Genomic DNA, 20,659 nt, shown 5'->3' with positions numbered 1-20,659 from the left:
TTTATCAATGTAAGGTAATGTAACAGTTTATTTCTAATTTTTATTACAGAACTCTTTGACTGTATAAAGACAAATTAAAGTACCCTTATACACTATTTTTCAATACCAAAATTTTGGTTACAACCTTTGAATTAAATAAACTTCAGAATAAAACTAAGCTTTATATCTAAGAAGGATAGCTTCTTTTAACACTAACATTCTTGTACTTCATCACAAATAAAAAAAGAAAATGATGCTACATATGTGACATGAAACTCTATAGCATAAAACTGCCCTAGCTAAAACTACTTTCCAAAATTTACTAATAGGATGCTGGTCACGTGACCGGTATTCAGCCAAGCAGATGTGCTAAGTCAAAGGAGGAGTTAGGTAAGATGCCATGGGGAGCAGAGGGTAGGAAATGGGGTGGTACAGCAGGGGTTTATACATTTGGGGTTGGCAGCTGTGACTGACACTTGTGGAGTGAGCCAGGGGCATCAGAGCCATGTGGGCCTCTGGTGAGAGAACCATCATGCTTTCCACAGAAGAGACAGCTTTGGCAGGAGGGGTTCTAGTTGTTTCTAGAAATTCAGAACATTGTCTGTTCCTTTAGACCTCCCCATATGTCTAAGAATTATCTTATTCTCTTGAATAAATCCCTCCTAATTTAAGTAAGTTGACCTAGATTCTGATGTCTGAAACTAAGAACTCCGACCAATAAATCAAAAACCACAGAACATTTCAATGAAAGTCAATACTTTCCCAAGTTGGAAAATACATAAAATTTCAAAAAAAAAAAAAAAAAAATACAGCAGACCCATGAGTTATAATCGGCCTCACAGAACAACCTGAGTTATGAACAGAAGTTTAGGTTTAACTTATGCTCAAAGCCTTGAGTTATGACTTGAATGCTGTCTGCTTGTGCAGTTGTAAACAAAGATACATGATGGCAGAAAAGACTATGTAAACACACATTAAGCATCAGTCTGAGCCCAGACGCATGTGTCTACAGACATGATTTCAATCAGTGCTTTACATAATTGCTACGATAACTGCTATCAAAATGGCCCCCCAAAAAGCTAGAAAAACTAAGGAAGGAAGAGAAAGTAAAGAAAGCAATCACAACCCAGAAGGAAAGGGTGGAGAAATACAAGAGTGGCATCTTTGTGACCAATCTCACTAATATGTACAGCATGTCAAAATCCATCATATCGACTGTCTTACAGAGAAGCAGAGCTAGTGTTGCTAAAGGTGTTACTCCAATTAGTAACTCACAATCAATAGTGTTAGATGAGGTAGAAAGGCTACTATTATTAGTGTGGATAAACAAAAAGCAGATAGCAGGTTGTAACCTGAGTCTATAATTTGTGAAAAAGCTAGGGGTATAAAGTCAGATCTCGTAAAGGATAATCTGTCAACAAGTGACAATGGTGAAACATTTCATGCCAGTAAGGGGTGGTTTCACAATTTTAAAGTGAGAACGGGGGTTCATAGCATGTCTAGGCATGGTGAAGCAGCCAGTGCTGATAAAAGGTCTGCTGAAAATTACGAACACCACTTCAATATGACAATATAGAGAAATGACTTTTGCTTTTATCAAGTTTTCAACTGTGGTGAAACTGGCCTTTTCTGGAAGAAAAATGCCCAGGAGAACATACACTACCCAGGAAGAGAAGAAAATGCCAGGCCACAAGCCTATGCAGGACAGACTAACCTTACTAATATGTGCCGATGTGAGTGGTGACCACTCTTGGTCTATCACTCTGAGAGCCCAGAGTGTTGAGAAAACATAGTCATGAAGGATAGGTCCAGGCATCATGTGGAGATCTAATGCGAAAGTTTCGGTAACAAGAGTACTTTTTCTTGAATGGATCAGGGAGGCTTTCTGTCTCACTGTTAAGAAATATCTAGAGGATAAAGGTTTACCATTCAAGGCTCTCCTCGTCGTGGGCAATGCTGCTGCTCACCCATCAGATTTGGAAGAACTGGCTGAAGAATTCCCATGGCTCTCAGTCGAGTTCCTCCCACCTGATACAACTCCTGCACTGCAGCCTATGAGCCAGCAGGTTACAGCTAACTTTAAGAAGCTGTACACAGGGAACTGTTTCTGAAGTGCTTCCAGATGGTCTCAGATACAGACTCAACCCTTAACGACTGCTGGAAGAACATGACAACATCCTTTCCTGTGTGGGGTTCACTGAGAAATCCTGGGCCAATGTCTAAGGACACTAGATCTGCCTGCAACAAACTGTGGCCTAAAATTACACAGGAGAGACACTTTAAAGGCTGTGTAGAGGAGCCCGAGCCTTCAGGTGACCCCGTGGTTGATGGCACTGTTGCTACAGCAGTCCATAGGCCGCATGTAGACAGTGGTGATGCTGAGGAACTGGGGCGGGAACACAGCGGAGCTGTCTACGGAGGAACTTCAGCAACTTCTGGCTGAGCCACAGAGAACGGCAGCTGAGGAGCTTTCTGGAGAGGAGGGCGAGGATAATAATCAGTGCAGCAACGTTCTTCTGCAATAAAGGAAATCCTGAAAAACAGACAGCTACAAACATTTGCAGAGAAGACCCATCCAGACAGAGAAAACGCCTGCTTTAACGTGCTTAATGACAATGTTGACGGCATACCACAGAACAGTGTTAAAGAAAAGACAGAAACAGAAAACCTCAGACCAGTTTTCAGTTTTGAAAAGGCTGAGACCTAGGGAGCCAGAAGCAGACCCTAGTGGGCTACAGACTCCCGAGGAAAGGATGCCAGAGAGCCAGAGTCCCGATATTCCTGTCGAAGGGGACTCTCCCTCCAAACAGTGACCACCTCCTCTTCATCTGCCCTTCCTGCAAGCCAGAGCCGTCCTCTTGAGTGGCGAGTACAGTGTGAAACTATTGTTTCTGGTGAACTACACACATTTATAACTTTTTGGTGAACAAACTAGGAAAATTATTGGTGTTTCTAATAAGTTACATGCATTATACAACCCTTTATTATTGTGAAAAGGTCAGTTAAGAGGTGCTTTTGGAGGTTTGCAATGCATTATGGATATTTCCATTATTTCTTATGGGAAAAATAGTCTTGACTCAACCAACTTGAACTACAAAAACTGCCCTTGTGAACAAATTGAGTTCATAAGACAAGGTCCATTGTATAGCTTTAAATAATCTTCACCAGTGTTATACCAGTGCTACTTTATGTGAAGAGGTCATTTGTCTTAGTTACTTTTCTCTCACTGATGAAACAAAACACCTGACATCCGAAGTTAAAGCGAGAAAGGTTATGACGCTCACAGTTTGTTGGCTAGCTCCAAGGCAGAGTGGCACATGGCAGAAGGATGTCACAGAGAACAGTTCATGGCACTCACAAGTTAGCAAAAGCAACAAGGGAAGAAGACAAGCCTCTTTCCCTTATATTAGCAAAAGCAACAAGGGAAGAAGACAAGCCTCTTTCCCTTATATTGTATCCTAGCTAACGGGATTAGGCTGGTGCCAAACTAATCAGTGAACTCATTTAGTGATAACTGCACACCCTTAACCCCAGCATCACACACTCTAGATTCAGCCACATCTGAAAAAGCCCACCTATGACTGCATGAGGCTTTGGGGGGACATCTAAACACAAACCATAACATCACTGAAAACACATTAGAACTATTACTTAATAATACTGGTGACAGGAAAAATAATTTGCAAGAATTCACTTATAGAATGATCAATTTTCATGATGATTTTTTTAACTTTCAAAGGTAACAATATCAAAAAGTGGAGAAAGTATAGGACTTTAAGCCAAAATGAACAGGGAAAATAAAACTTTGCTTTTCATTAATTAGCTAAATGAACATCATGGATATCCCAAAGTCACAAATCTAGACTTTATTTTTTAGAATTATAAACCAGCTTCAATAAGAAGAAAATCAGTAAAATTATCAAAGCACTTTGTGTGTTAAAATCATGGGATATATAATAATTAATGGATCAAAATTAACTGAAACAGTTTTAAAGAAACCAAAACATCTTTTACATATAAATCTGAATATTTAAAATCATCAGGTTAAAGAATCAACATTACCATGATCAATCATTTTTATGTACAGTTTCTAACAATGTAATTTTCAATTCAAATTCCAACTTCTAAGGATGGATCAGAATTTTAAAACCCATAATTAACACCCTACATAAATATTCACATCACTACTACCTATATATATTCCTTCTTCAGTGAAGCCCACATTTTATCAACATTCTGGGTCTCCTGGTAAAGATTATCTTAAAATTACTCAACATTTAGAAATTACTTAGTGGAAGAAAAAAGAGATTATAAAAAATTATAAAAAAGTATTTCTGACTTCCCTGTAAATACCTTTAAATATCTCACTAAGCCATCTCACTAAGTTAATTCTGTAACTAATCAAATAGAATTATTGCCATTTTTGTTAAAGTAGTTGAACAGTCTGAATTATACATTACAGAACCCAGGTAACTTGAACAAAGAAACAAGTAAATGGAAGAGGGGCTGGGGATTTAGCTCAGCGGCAAAAGCGCCTGCCTGGCAAGCGCAAGGTCGTGGTTCGGTTCCTGGTACCGGAGAAAAACCAAAAAAAAAAAAAAAAAAAAAGTAAATGGAAGAACCAAATGTAAACGTAGATCTAACTTGTTTAAAAGACCCACACCTTTTTGATCACATCAGGCTCATTCCTTAAAGAAAGATAAATCAGGAATTATTTTTCATACATGAATATAAAATAGTACTACCAAATATATGTAAATTAAGTGTTAAGAATTATTGGAAGGAACAGGATATGAACTTTTGTCTCTGAAGATAAACTAGAATGCTCTTGATTAATTATAAGATAGGCAATAATGACAAATATATAAAGAAAAATTATGTTAACATGGTTTCTTAATACTTCCTCAACCAAAGTAACTTTTTTGAAGTCTACTCACTTCTTAAAATAGATTTGTTTAATGGCCAAGCAAAGGCAAAAATAGACTGTCAAAGGCAATAGCTGTTTTCATTTATCACAAGCCTGGTAATTAATTCATTAGTTTGTCAATCAACTATACTTCTAGTGAAATTTGTGAAGGGAAAAATGAATAGCTCACCGTGCAGAAGGTTGTCTTTGTGATTTTCAGGGAAAAATCTGAAGAAAACTCCAAATCTGAGATAGATGTTGTATGGGAATCTATATGCTGTCCATTAAAAAGGAGAGAAAGGAAGACATTAGCAAAACGTTTTTAAAAATATAAATAATACTCTGTGCTCTTTTCATAGAATTTCATCATTTACACAGCCTTTTGGGGATTTATCATTTACACACCATTTTGGGGATTATTTCCAAATTTAAGGCATATTAGAGCTTTATCATCTAATTTTTCTTCAATTCACATTAGTATCTTTTAACTTAAGAGCTGTTGTAAGCAGTAAGTAATAATGTATATTAAGTCATGGTTCTGATCTGCTAGTTTTCCAGAGACATATGTAATAGAAATATTTTTCTATGCATTATCTAAAATCATTTTGCATGCTACCTGTGGTACCTCTACTAGAAACTATGTATGATAACAGTAAACTATCAATAAACACTTGCAGAGTAAATGGCAAGCTGAAACACATACCAATGAGAGGAAATACTGTTTTATAATTCATTTCTGATGCACTTAAAAGATACGTTTGTTAGATCTTAGGAGAAAAACAATTCAAACCAAACAGAAAACTAGGACTAGGGATGTAGCTCAGTGCAAAGACCCTGGGTTCAAACTCTAGTCCTACAAAAGAAAAAAACAATTATCTCCAAATATGTTTATTTTCAGTTCCTGCTCTGGTTCAATTTTTCACTTTGGGTAGGGAAGAAATCCCCTTTTAGCAATTGTAGTCTGAGCAGAGGGTGCTCTAAAGGCTGCATTGGCTGAGTGAGTACAATGTAACCCTATGAATGCAAGTCATAGAGTACATACCTGAGGCATTATTTTATGGAAAACAATTTGAGAAAAAATTTAAAATTACAGTGTGGTTACCTTTGATTTGTAGGAAGCCTGGGGAACACAGAACAAGTGATATTTACTTAAGTAAATGATTTTTTTAAAAAAAGTATGTATATTTATTAAATACCTTGTTTTTCAGTCTTAAGTTCTCTATTCCAGCTATGTATTTGTAACAATTTTGGAATTAAGCAGAGATCACGAGAGAGCGCAATTAGCACTAACCTCCCCAGTTCTTCTCTTTCTGCTCCACCTTAAGGCTGAGTTGACTACATCTGTGCACGATTACCCTGAGCCAAAGAGCCACATAAATCCCCTACTGTCAGTGGACCAGAGCACCGAACTGTCCTATAATCATCAACCAGGCTGTGTTTTTGTTTCACTTCTTAAGAACTGAATGCACTTCTAATTAATTTGCCCTTCCTGAAAAAGTTCTTACTTATTATTCTATGTTAACCATATACCAGTCCAATTATTTAAATACAAGATGACTAAAAATTCTATATATTTTATTTTTATAAGATAAAAGGAAATATTAAAAACAATTTTATCAAATTTATTCAATACAAGAATTGACTGGCTGAAATGATACCTACCCAAGTGATGCTGAGGATAGTCAGCACATAAATGTGCTGCCCAAGTGAGGCTCAGGGTAAACTGTTCAGTGTTTAAACACTATTTTGTGCAAAGGCTAATTATTAACGCTATGAAATTAACAGTATGGCTAGAGAGAAGACAATAGTCTAACACTGAACAGAACTATATACACTTAGTTATACAGTTGAAACTAACTGACCTTTAAGAAAAGCAATACAATTTTTCACTGCAAAATTATTAGTGAGCCCATATAAAATAAACAAAAATGCAAGAAAAACTTGTTTAAAATGGAAAAAAATAATAAAACATTTAACTTAAAAATTAATTTAAAAATTCAGCACAATAGGGCTTATATTTCCGGGGCAAAATTCATTATAATTATTTAATTTTAAAAGGCTAGAAGAAATCTGAAGAATTAGCTTGCCCTTCTTGAAATTCAATTGTGAAATACGAAATAAATGAATAATTTGCTGAGGGAAGCTGTAATAAAGCCAACTGGTGGTGAAGCAGAGGTGACAATACAGCAGGACTTTTTGTCTTAGCCAAAGTAAAAGCAAATTATTCAACCAGTTCAGAGCTAGACTTGGAGGATTATAAAACTGAGTAAAACAAGTTTAAAAGCATAAATAGAATTCCAAACAGATGAGGATCTGGTGGTAAATACGACTTTGAGTTATTTTATTCTGACTAAAGCTGGAAGGGCACTGTTTTCAAGGTCCACATATAAAATAAAGTCAGTCCTCTGTTTCCACAGTCCTGCATCCTCAGGCTAGTCCACTGTGAATTCAAAATTCTATTTGAAAGAAGTTGCGTCTGTACAGAACATATACAAATTTTGCTTTTCCTATTATTCTCTAAACAACGAAGTACTGTAACTATTTTCACAGCATTTACATTGTAATAACCTTAAGAACCTGAATAGTACTGGGTTTTGGTAACCATAAGGCTCCTAGAACCAACCTGTCTGGGGGGGCCACCAGACAGAGAGGTGTGACTACAATAACCTCAAATAATGAACTAAGAAAAAGGGCAATGCTTTCATTAAAAAACAAAAATTGGCAAAACACTTACCTTAATACTACAGGGGTCTGAAATAAGAGTCTCTGGATCTACAACTTCCACAACTGCTTCTGGAATAACTGCTTTCTTCATGCAGGACATGTTGAAGCCATAGACATCGTCCCAGAAAGCAATTCTATCAGCATGTTTATTCACATCACTCACTGCTACAAGGCTGATAGTGCAAATGTCAGGGTAGACTGTAAACAACAAAATGCCTAACTATGTAGTACCATCGCCTTTAATGAAAGAATATAATTTTTAAAAAGCAAAAAAATATATCTATCTCTCTCTCTCTCTATAGAGATAGATATACCTCCAAACCCATCGGTATGGATTACTATCAAAGGAAAATTAATGAAGGTATATAGGTCAGGGAAAATAACTCAGTTCCCTTTTACAGCCTCTTTAAAAAATACCCACTATGGGGGTGAAGATTTAGCTCAGTGGCACAGCGCCTGCCTGAAAAGTGCAAGGTTGTGAGTTTGATTCCTGATACCGGAAGAAAAACAAACAAAAAAAAAACATTATGAGGGTAAAAGTTAAATGGGATTCCAATTATGGACTCATTAAAATTATTAAAACAGGATGATAAAATTAAATCACCCAGAACATAAATTTATTAATATTAAACCTTAAAACATGCTGACTTTAAATTCACTAAATCTTTACTTCGTATATACCAAAAAAAATTCGGAAAGAACCAATCAGATATATAGCATGTACAATATGTAATAAAATTTAATTTTATAGTTTTGTGGAGGACCAGTTCATATTACCCTCTCTTACTCAATATAAAAGAAAATATTTATGAACATTAAGAACATGCCAGCATATGTGTCAGTCTAATTTAAAGTCTGGATACATATCCCTACCCTCAGGAAACTCAGATGATGAATAATAAGAAACAGCCAGCACAAGGTACTACAAGGTACTATGGAAACTCAAAGCAAAATCAGTGATTTCGAACTGGGTGGAAGCCAGGGAACAGGGCTATATGTAAAGTAAAAACTGAATCACCAGTAGGAGTGGGGAGGAAAGCATGTTTTAGGAAGAATGAGCAGTGTGCATCCAGGTTCATAATTAATTGATGCCCGGAGCCAATCAGAGATAAGCAGTGACATATAAAGCTACAAAGGCACCACAGTAAGTATTAAAAATTAGACTTTATTCAAATAATTTACATAGGGTAGCAACACAATCTGACTGTAGTTTTAGAAAAACCATTCGGCCTGCAATGTTAAAAATGACTGGAAAGATACAAGACTAAAATGGAAACAAATTAACAAACAGTCCAGGTGATCAGAATTAGGCTGTTGGCTACGGGACTGGAAAAGAGATGTATTATTCAAGGACACCCAGGAGGAAGAACTCACAGAACTGTGAGCCAGGTTGGCTGTGGAGGCCAGGAAGAGCTAGGACAAGTGTCAAGCTTTAACAGCTGGACCTATTAGCAATTGGTCCTATTAAACACGCTAGTAAAGAAAAACATGGGCAGATTCAAGAGAAATACGGAAGTTTCCTGCTTGCAGCACAAGTCTGAAACCCAAAAGAAATTATCTGGGCCAGAGCTGTAACTTTGGAGACCATGAGCATGCAAATGGAAGTGAAAGTAATGGCGCTCAGGAGCCCTAGGGAGAATATGCAGTGACCATGAGAATTTACAAGGTATATACAAGGGGGAAGGAGGCTGAGCAGCTGGAAGAGGAAAGAAAACCACGAAGTGTTGGTGAGTTATGGAAAAAGTGATTTATGAAGAAACTGCCAACAATTTTTTTAAAAATGTGTTTGCTCTTTGGTAGTGCAAGGGTCTCAAGCATGCTAGGCAAGTGCTCTACCACTGAGATACATTCCCCCACCCCAAAAGTAAAGGTCCTTATGATACAAAACTTTTTAAAAATACTGTTTATTTTTTGTGACTAACAAATAAAATTAATGTTTCTTTTGAATATATCAAATAGCAACTTTTAGGAAATTCATGGAATACAGTAAATTAAATCATATGTTCCTGTATCAACAGAGAGCAAATATAAATGTATCAATGAAATGCAGAAATTACCAGGTGACCATTAAGTAGCCTTCAGATTTAAACAGAAATTAACCTCTCTTCCCACTTTATTTTTATTCACAGTCCTGGAAATTTTATCACTCAGTAACTTACAGCACTCATATATCCTTCATAAACCCCAATGCAGGAGCTGAGCTGCTGGCATCAAAGCAAATCCTTTGAAACCTAACTTTGAGATACCCAGAAAAAAATATCTAGCAGAAGCAACTACAGGAAGTATGTTTAGTTTCCTTGGCAGGATCCATAAGATGAAAAACACTGTAGAAGAAAAAGAATCCTGAAGCAATCAGATATGTGGCTAACTTCTTGATAAATCCTTTCTTGACCCTAATATGACATAGAGGCATTCCCACAGGGTACCCTGAAATTTCACACTTAAAGAGGAATATAGTAAGGGTTAGCAAATGTTTTTTGTAAAGTTACTACTTTAGGTTTTGTAGGCCATATGTTTTCTGTTGAAAATACCGTTTTCTGCTGCTGTTGGTGTCATACATTATATGTAAACAAATGAGCATGACTGTGTTCCAATAAAACTTTATTTACAAACAGGAAGTAGGCCAGGTAAGATACCCTTGATAGAGATGAGAAAAAAATAGTTGACATGATTCACATGGTTGACATGACCAAACTGACCTACTTCAGTGAGTGCCATTCATGGTATAATTTCTGAGAACCCTTGATAGAGATGAGAAAGAAATGGTTGACATGATTGACATGGTTGATGACCAAACTTCAGTGAGTGCCATTCATGGTATAATTTCTGAGAACCCAATATCCTGCCAAGGAACTCACAATTAAGTTATTTCACATAGTTCATAAAGTTTTTCTACTTTAGAATACTATTAAAAATATTAGTGGAAATTTAATCCGTCTCTACCAGGTTTGGAAAACTCTGGCCCATAGGTCAAATCCAGTTTGCTGGCTGTTTTTGTAAATAAGTTTGATTAGCATACAGCCACACTTACTTGTTTACATAGTATCTGTGGCTGTGCTACAGCAGCAGAGCTGCATAGCTGGGACAGAGACTGTAAGACCATGGAATTGAAAATATTTACTATTGGGCCTTTTATACAAAAAGTGTGCTGATATCTGGTTCTACATCAAACAATGTGATATATCAGTCATATCACTAATAAAGATAACCTTTTCACATTACGTTCTGAAAATTACAAAACAGTTTGAAACTATACTGGCAATAAGGCAAAACAAATTAAAAAGGAACAGGATTTTACTACTTCTATTGTCAAGGTACATTTTAAAGCTAATTATATTCATAAAGATACAAAAATAACAATACTTATCTACTTTAGAGCTTAAAAACAAAATTATTTTTGTGTCTCGGTAAGATCTATGAATATTCATAAAGAATTTGTAATCAGTGTTATTAGGTCAATTTGGGTTTATATCCACCTCCACAAGGCTGCCTAAATTTTGGGCCTCCGGCCAAAATTCTGACTAACCTTTTATCTTCAGATTCTGACACATTTGTCATTAGATTTTTGTCAGATAGAAACTATAATTGAATAATTATTCCGGCTTGTAGGTGAAATTAACAAAATGCTGATTGGACAAAAGCACCCTCTTAACAGACCATTTATAAATTCATGGCTTTGACATCTGTGTCCTTCTCGATTCACTGCCCAGAATTCATTTGTCACTAGAACAGCTCACACGGTGAACAGATAGAGATGGGAAATCCTTTATCCCTCTGAAATGCCTCACAAGCTTTTGCATACTAAAGCGTAGTACTGAGATGTGTGAGAACATGATTCCTACTAACCACTAGTATCACTGCTTGTGTATAAATAACCACACGGTAAAAATACTTAGAATAAAAATGAGTCAAAACAAAGTATACTTTTCCCAATATAGCTGAACAATAAAAAGATTTTAGTGAGTTAATAATCAATGATCACAAAATACTTGATATGTAAGATAGAAAATGTACCAAAAAGTCACCAAACTAACAGATATCGTGGGAGTTACATAAACTTAAATCCATTTTATGTAAGGAAATCTTTGAGAACTGAGCATATTTACTTGGAAATTAGATGCATTTGTTCATCATTAACATAAATAGCAAAGCCCACTACAGCTTAGCTAAAAACTAAGATGTAGCTGCTCTGAAAAAGTGTATAGTGAAAAAAAGTAGAACAGTACCACTACAAAATTACTGACACTACTGATATAATAAATATGAAAAAGGCAAATCTGAAGAATGAAGTAGACAGTGGACTATGGAAATTCTAAAAGAAATCTTTAAGCGCTACAAACCAGCATTCATGATTGTTTACATTTGAGATCATCTATGTAGAAAATGTGAAACATATTAGCATATACAGAGTTCATAACAGAAGAAATTTTTGACTGGCACAGATCAGATTTTCCAAAGCCAATTGCAACAGAAAATCCTGGAGGGAGGCAAAGATGTGAGTGCATGCTATCTACCGCACACTCTATTTTCCTGCCCCTCAGAACTGCCTGTGCAGTCCTCTGTTTTGAGGCAGGGCTACTTTCTTTATGGAAACAGGAAATGACAGACACTTTTCCTACCTCCCTTGCAGGTTAGGACAAGACCATAGCTCCACTAATGATATAAACTGAAAGCTGTGTCTAATTTTTGGAGGCAGCAACATCTACTTCTGGCGAAATCAGCAGTGTTACCTGTCTGCCAGTGTCCAGCATCAAGGCATTAATGCTAGAAATCTTGGAAGGTAATTCTGAGCATTTTTTGCAGCTGCATACATAACCTTTTACTTAGTCTGGTTTTCCAGTTTCCACACAAACTCTGTGACCTACTCTGTGTCTTTAATAAATTATTTTTCTGTTTAACAGATTTCTATTTCTTGCAACAAGAACTGAGTGACATCAAGAGAAACATAAAATTATTAAGAACCTATCTCTTCTTAATTTTAGTTCAAAAGGGTCTGATATGGAGCTGAAATGTAAACATTTTCTAACCTAAAGCCTCCAGCAGTTATAGTGATCTTTGTCAAGACTAGTAAGGAAACAGTGTTATAAAATAGCTGCACATCTGCATTACACTGGACATTCAATCCTCAAGTTCTTGACAAGTATAACTCAAAGATGTATATATTCTGAAAGCGCCTCTAAGAAATCTGCATTTATTTCTGACTATGGTGGAGGATATTCAGTATTTGTGCAATGAAAATATTTTTTCTAGTAGCATGAAAGATTTCACCATTAACAGGCTCTTCTGTAAAAACTGTAATTTTACAAAGTATTACTAGTTTCGAGGAAGTTTCAGAGAAATAAATTATTTCTATAGGCTCTTAACACAGTATAATTTCAATTTGTTCCACTCTTGCATATGTTACTTTGATTAATTAAAGTGAAGCTGGCTAGGCTTCCACAGTGAAATAGACTCTTTTTTCCCTTTCACAATTAGTAGACATTTTGTGGGGAGGTTATTAGTAAATAGGTAAATAACTTTCAGATTATTTATTTAAATCTGAATGGACTCATTGTTTCCTATTTTAATGAAAGAGTTATAGGCAAGAAAAAAATTAAAAATATATAGCATGAAAAGGTAGAAGCAAATGACTGTTTACACAGAAAATTCTAAGACATCTATAAAACTATTGAAAGAAACAAGTAAATGCAAGAACACAGAATACAAGGTTAATAAAATAATTTATGTGTTTATAACAGTTAATCAAAACATAAAACCTAAAAAAATACATCTGTAAGAATGACAAAAAAAAAGTTAAGCATTTAAGAATAAACTTAAAGGATGCACAAAGATGCTTATGTTAAAAACTGTAAAGCAGTATCAGGACAAATTAAAGAAATGAAAAAACATGGGTTTCAAGGAATGAAAGACCCAATATCATTAAGATGCTGATCTATTCATTCAACCTCATCCTGGCAGTCCTTTTATAAAACAGAAACTATCAGATTTTTTTTTTTTTTTTAACACTTCCACCATGATGATATTGCCAAAGCAATTATTAAAAGAACAATCAGGACTTAGTAGAAAGCTACAGTAATTAATTTGCATTTAATCTGACACTAAAATTTACAGTATATAATTTATTTTGTAAATTAAGTTTTTTTTCTTTTGGAGACAGGGTCTGGCTATGTTGCTCAGCTTAGTCTTGAACACCTGAGCTCAAGAAATCCTCCTGCCTCAGTCTGGAGAGTGCTGAGACCATGAAGAACACCATTTGCTTAGAAAACCAGTCCCTCAATTATATGACATGTCATATGTAGTTGTGCCTATCCAAAGACTTTTCATTTTTTCCAATTCATCTCTCATCGCTTCAATCAAGAACTACTAATACACTGTTGTAATTATTAAGGTTTTATTATGTGTTTTAATATTCGGTAACACTACTCCTCCTGCACCCTCCTACCCCAAATACTGTCTCTATTTCAAAGGTTTCCTTGCTGTTCTTTATTTTTCATATAAATTTAATTTAATTTTGTTTTGTTTTTTGAGACAGGGTCTTGCTATGTAGTTTAGGCTGGTCCACAACTCACTGTGTAGCCCAGGTTGGCTTTGAACTTGCAGCAATCCTCCTGCCTCAGTCTCCTGAGTGCTGGGATTACAGGCATGCACCACCATGCCCAGCCTCCATATAAATTTTAGAAACAGCCTGTTTAGAAAAGCCTGCCAGGGGGCTGGGGATTTAGCTCAGCGGCAAAGTGCCTGTCTGGCAAGCACAAGGTCGTGAGTTCGGTTCCTGGTACTGGAGAAAAACCAAAACCAAACCCCCCCCCCAAAAAAAGAAAAGCCTGCCAGTAGGATTACAGTTTTAAAAAACTTCATCCTATAAAATATTCTGAATATATTTTAAAAATAGAGAAGACCATGCAGTAATTCTCATGTACCCATCTACCTCAGCAACTGTCATTTTTGAATTCTGTTACATTTTAAATTATTTTTGGGAGAAACGACACTTTAAGGCATTTATTTCTTCCACCCCAGAACATGGTGCTATTTTTCCACTTATTTAAATCTTTCAAGGGCTGGGGATTTAGCTCAGAGACACAGCGCCTGCCTGGCAAGCAAGTGAGGTCGTGAGTTCGATTCCCGGTACCGGGGGGGGGGGGGGGGGGGGGGGGGGGAAGAAATCAAATCTTTCAGATCATTCAATAGTAACTGTCTGCATATAAATTTTGTTTAGTTTTAATTATACAACCTGTGTTTTTCTAAAAATGTTGGTTACCTATGAGGTAGGAATATGATTTTAATCTTCATATCTAAGCCCTATTATATAATATTTCCACTCCAATTCCTCTTTACATGGTCAGTTTTCACTTTGTTTCGATTTGTCTGAGTATCTACCCAAATTTAACTGTTGTTAATTTTTTTTAAAAAAGATAGTTCTATAAATGAATACAACTGGATATTCTTTTGTGATATAAAATTGTTTTCCCTTTTTATGTCATCCTTGATTGTCATTACTCATGGTAGGAGATAGTAAACAGCGTTTGAAAATAAAGATCTTAAGGTTTTAGGTAAAGTTATAATTACAATGTAAGCCACCAAAAGGAAAATACATAACTTCGTATCTGTCCATCTGTCTATTTACCTATAAAAATAATACAGGGAAAGGGTTGAGGGATGTAACTCAGTGGTAGGGTGCTTGCCTAGCATGCACAAGACCTTGGGTTTGATTCTCTAGCCCTAGTAAGAAACAAAATAAAAATACATAAGGAAAAAGTGAAAGGTCATGTGATAAACCACTTTTGAAAAAAGAAATTAGTCATGAACAAAAAATATTTAACATGGAGTAAATACAAATGGATTAAATCCACCTGTTAAAGGAAAAAGAACACTGAAGTTGGAACAATACACAGCAGACTAAAACGGCATTCTGGTCAAGCACCCTATCACTGGGCTACATTCCCAGTAATTCCTATATGGAGAAGGTCTTTATTTTCAGTCGGCCCTATATACTATCTTTGCTTCTCCGTTTTCAGCAGTATTTACTATCTCCTACCATGAGCAAAGATAAAATGTATTTGTTTTTCCCTTTCCTTGCACTTTTAAACTTGCATTTACTCCCTTTTAAAAAGGTAGCTATATTGATAATAACAACCCCCACAAAGGTGGGCATAAAGTTAGCAGTTTTAACATGTTTCTTAAAAGTTAGGAATTAAATCATAATTCATTTGACCTGAATGAAGTGGGAATTGCCCCTTCATATTTTATTACTTTTTTTGTAGATGCATGAAAACTTACTCTTTTTGATTTTGTTTGTTTAATCAACCCCACAGTCAAAATACAGACAGGATCTATCACCATAAACCTCATTCATTCAACTTTTGTTTTGTTTTTTGTGATATTGGGGATTGAACCCAGGGCCTTCCACATAGGAATAAATCATGGACCTAGGCATGCTGGCTCATGACTATAACCCCAGTGCTCAGGGACGTTCACACTGGGGGATGGCAAATTTGAGCCCAGTCTCATCAACTTAATGAGACCCTGGTCTCACCACAAACAAGGCTGAGAATGTAGCACAGCACAAAGGCCCTGGATTCAATCCCAGTACAAAAAAAAATTATGAACCCATAATATTCATATGGTCCTTCTCTCACAATGCAATCATTTTCTAAAAGCTTTACATGAGTATTTGCTTAGCAAATCTTTCTTTCTGAAAAATAACAAGAATAAGCAACTAAATCAGGCATATTCACATACAGAGATAGGTTAGACCACCTCAGGCTATTCATCGCTGATGTTTTCCTCTTGATCTTATTAACAACCAACATTCAACAGCACCACTCAGAGCAGTGAAATGCTGACTTTTTCTGAACATACCTCCAGATTATCTTAGCACTAATATTAGTTACAAAGAAATATGGAGTGAAGGAGCCTTACAGACCTCCCTTTTTTTTTCTGATAATGGGAAATAGTCCTGCCATGGTTAATGCTGCTGTAGCTTCTTAATGAATTTCACCAAGAATTCAATTTAAATGTAAGTGGCTGGTGGTTCATCAGTAAGATCAATGAATACCATTTAGGGAGGTGGGGAAACAGTTATCTGAACCTTTTTTTCAGAACTTCATAATAAGAGTCAGATTTTTAAAAATATACTGCAGTAGGGAAATAACAAAATTAAGTAAAAATAACATGAATGCTGGAGTTAGGCAGATCAGAGTTAAAAAAGAAAGCAAGACTTGGCCACTTAACAGGTGTCATTTATGAAACTATTATCATGATTCCAAAGGGCTGTGGCTCAGGATTTTAACTAATAACGAACAAAGGTAGCGAGTATTATTTGACAGCTAGCAGACAATCAACAAATCATAATGTCCTTATTTAAAAAGACCCACCTCTATAATTATAGAAATATATAGCCAATTGTAGCACGGTAAAATACATCTAAAAATTCTAGCCAGATCATGATGGAGATCAGGAATATATCTGAAATGGTTGTAGAAAATATATCAACGAAATGGGTACATTTTAAAAAGAAAAGCAACCCACTTAGATGGTATTATAAGAACAGCTCTATTGTTCTGGAGAGTTCCTCTCTGTTCTTTGCTTTGGGCCTCACTGATTTTTAACTGTACCATAACTGCTACTGGAATTCCATTCGATACTAATGGGCAGGAGGCACAACCACAGTCAAATGCTTGGTCATTACGTGAACCTTACTCTTCCTTTGCATCTGCTTTCAGGCAGCGTTTACTACCTGTCCTTGGACCGTGGAAACCATTTATCCCGGAACTCTGAAAAGGTGCGGGGAGAGGGAAGTGAAGGGGACAGGTTCAACTCAGTTCTAACGATTCAATTCAGCAAATACTACGTTGCTCTACCATGTTCCAGCAGCTGTGGACTTTGCTGAAGTGATGAAGATGAACAAAGCATAATCTCTGCAAAAACATACTCTCCTCTGAGGATGCAGAGTTAATATGATAAAATGTTTTCCAGACATGAAAAGAAACTTCCCACATTTACTGGGATTTATTTATGTACTTGTGTGGTATATGGTGCTCTAAAAACTACTGAAAAGCAAGCAGTTGTTGTTTAAATGTTATCATTAAATTACAGAGAAGCCAGCTTTATATATTTACTGAAATCATGAACATTTGCCATTAAAGTGAATAATCTCCAAAGCAGCATGAAATATGCTACTGGATAAAACCAAGCAGATATCATGAGGGTTAAAAATGAAAAGGCGTTTGTTAAAGTTTCATCTGACTACTAAAAACCTTCCAAAACCTAGCTGTAAAAAAACCTTCTAATAATAAGTATTCTTGAAAATACTATTAATTTGGAGTTCTGCAAGCCTTATGCAATGCTCTTTCAGCAATAGAATACACAGATGTCTTAAGGTTTCTTCTAATGGAGATATGTTTTATCACTATTGGGTAGTCTCTCAGCCATGCATAGTTGTCCAGACTAAAATTAGATTATTAACAATAAAATTTTATACTCACCTGATCCTCCTTTTGCCAAGTATTTGTTCTTTGCATAAAGGACAGAATCTAACATAGACTCAAAAAGAAGAAAATATCCCTGCACAAAAAAGGAAAAAATGAATTTTAGAAATGGTTGTTCTTAAGTATCTGGACTCTTAATAATATTATATATCAATATACCAAATTATATATGCCTCCGCCATATAATATTTTACAATGTCTGAAATTATTTTTTGCAGTAAGTTCACCACTTAATAATCACTAGAAAATGGGGACAGGATATAAAGTCGACCTAGAAAGTTTATTTGGTAGATTATACTGAATTTTCTCAACCTGTGTTCCACCTTCCAGACTACTGTATCTTCCTTAATGAAAGGAAACTGTCAGATAGAAACTGTTAATAAAACCTGTAACTCCCTGGAATGTTGCAATATTAATCTACAGTAGCAGTTCTCAAGTAGATTTTGCCCCCTGGGGGACATCTGGCAAGGCTAGAGACAGTTTTGTTACAAGCAAGGATGGGGACTGAGAGATGCTACCAGTACTACCTGGGTAGAGCCAAGAACGATGCTAAACACCCTACAGCTGACCACAGAAGGAGTTATCTGTCCCAAGATGGCAATGACTAAGGATGAGAATCCCTAGTCCAGAGCACCCTTTCCCAAAGTGTTTCCTGTCCAGTGACTTTTTCTTTAATTAATACTTAGTCAAAGATCTTTGAGAAACACTAGATATATTTTATATAAATATAGTACGTTATCCCCTTTTAGAGACTCAAACATTAACACACTAAAAGTTCTGAATAGTGCTATGGTTAACAGAAAGCTAACCCCCACCCTCCAACACCCCCAGAGCCTTTGCATAAAGCTAAACATCCAGCTCCTTTTAAATTCTGAGACAGGATCTTGTCAAGTTGCCTAGACTGGGCTTGAACTTGTGATCCTCCTGCCTCAGCCTCCTATACTGCTGGAATTACAAGCATGTACCACCACACTTGGCTTGTTGAACATACATTAACCAGGTATTACCCACTGTTTGATTAACCCCTTTTAAAAAATTTAGTATCTATTAGCACACCTTGCTACACTAGTGTTGCCTGAAATACAGTTCAGAAAATATGATCCCAGTATAGATTTTAAAACAATGAATTTTCTTTCAAGAAAAAATAATCACAGTACAAATGAAAAGAAAACCTGCTATGTGTATCACAAATACACTAATTTGTGATTAGCTCTGTTCCAATAGTGTGGTAGTTTTCAAAAGAAATGACAAATCATGACTGAGAAGTCTATGCCAATTTTGGTTTGCTGTCCTCCTTTTGGGCCTATGCCGAGGCCACCCTAAGCAGCCAAGAAGTCAAGTGCTCAGCATGCAGCACACCTCATTACCTCTCCAGGTATGAGCTGTGTTTTTTCCTCACTATTCTAATCAATGCTATCCTCATCTTCTCATTTGTTCTGAGCACAAGTTACTGTCTGAAGAGACAAATATCATACAATACTCTTAAACCACACAAATACAGTTATTTTAAAGATTTCTCCAGAACAAGACAGATGTGCAAATTTAGAATGGATCATCTTCACAACAGATTAACAGCAAATTTAAATTTACAGAAAATTCAGCTCATAAGTTTGAATGACTGTAATGGAACCTAATTAAACTGCAGCTCTCAATTGCAGCTTGGTCTACCTACCCTGACCCTACACTAGTTCACTGAGTAAAAATAGCTGCCTCTAAAGAGAGCTTGCAACAAAGCTCAGGTACTGATGTGTTTGCATAGGAAACCTAAGGGTTTAGTAGAAGTTTTTCTGGATAAATAGTAACATGCTAAACTATTAGAGGGTAGTTCCCCATGTGATCTGGGTACTCAAACAACTTGTAGAACTTGTAGAACTCACTTGAAAAATTTTTAGCAGTCTGATTTATGAACACAAATGCTTGTAAATAGGTATTTATCTATTGATTAAAGTGAGTAATAATCTATGCCAAAGAATTACCCATTAGGTAAAATGTCAATAGGATAAAAAATGATGGCTCTTATTTCCATGATTGTTGAATTTTTTAAACATTAAAACAGAAAATAAAATGTATACTTTGTAGTACTAAGTATTTAATACTGGCCAATCTTTATTGGGAAAAAATAGTTTATTATTTATAGGGAAAATAGTTTATTATTTGTAGGGAAAAATAGTTTATTATTGGTTTGGTACTGTGTCAAACCATTTTCTAAGATAATATTACTCTTTCAAATAATTAGCTAAGTGTTTTACTTTTATATGTTAATATTCCATCTTCCCTAAATTAGAGAGAAATCCCAAAAACCCTCTTAAATCATTAACTGAAAACTAGCCCCTCTGCCAATACCTTCTAATTATTGTGTTCAAGGTAGTTTTTATAGCTGTTCATCACAGATTAAATTGTACCATATTTTAAAGTGGCACTATGGTTAATACCAATCTTACAGTGCTAAGAGGGTAGACGTCTAGATTTAACATCACTCTGCCTTGGTTTCCACATCAGTAGAATGTTGGGAGGATTAGACATGTTAACACAAGCAAAATGATTTGGAACAATAAACCTTAGC

General features: G+C 35.8%; 1 protein-coding gene across 1 annotated transcript in view; it reads right to left on the bottom strand.

Moving 5' to 3' along the window:
* Prmt3 (protein arginine methyltransferase 3) overlaps positions 1 to 20,659 on the bottom strand; it is a gene marked incomplete in the record, with an annotated part of 109,004 nt that overhangs the window by 31,259 nt on the left and 57,086 nt on the right. Inside the window, 3 exon segments of the mRNA XM_005401723.2 lie at positions 5,076 to 5,162; positions 7,620 to 7,807; positions 18,094 to 18,172. Coding sequence (XP_005401780.2) covers positions 5,076 to 5,162; positions 7,620 to 7,807; positions 18,094 to 18,172 — 354 coding nt within the window.

This window comes from Chinchilla lanigera, unplaced genomic scaffold (genome assembly GCF_000276665.1).
Source record: "Chinchilla lanigera isolate Chin_1 unplaced genomic scaffold, ChiLan1.0 scaffold00075, whole genome shotgun sequence".
In the NCBI taxonomy this organism is placed as follows: Eukaryota; Metazoa; Chordata; class Mammalia; order Rodentia; family Chinchillidae; genus Chinchilla; species Chinchilla lanigera.
Note: the sequence above shows the minus strand (reverse complement) of the source record. Positions and strands in the feature narration are given on the sequence as shown.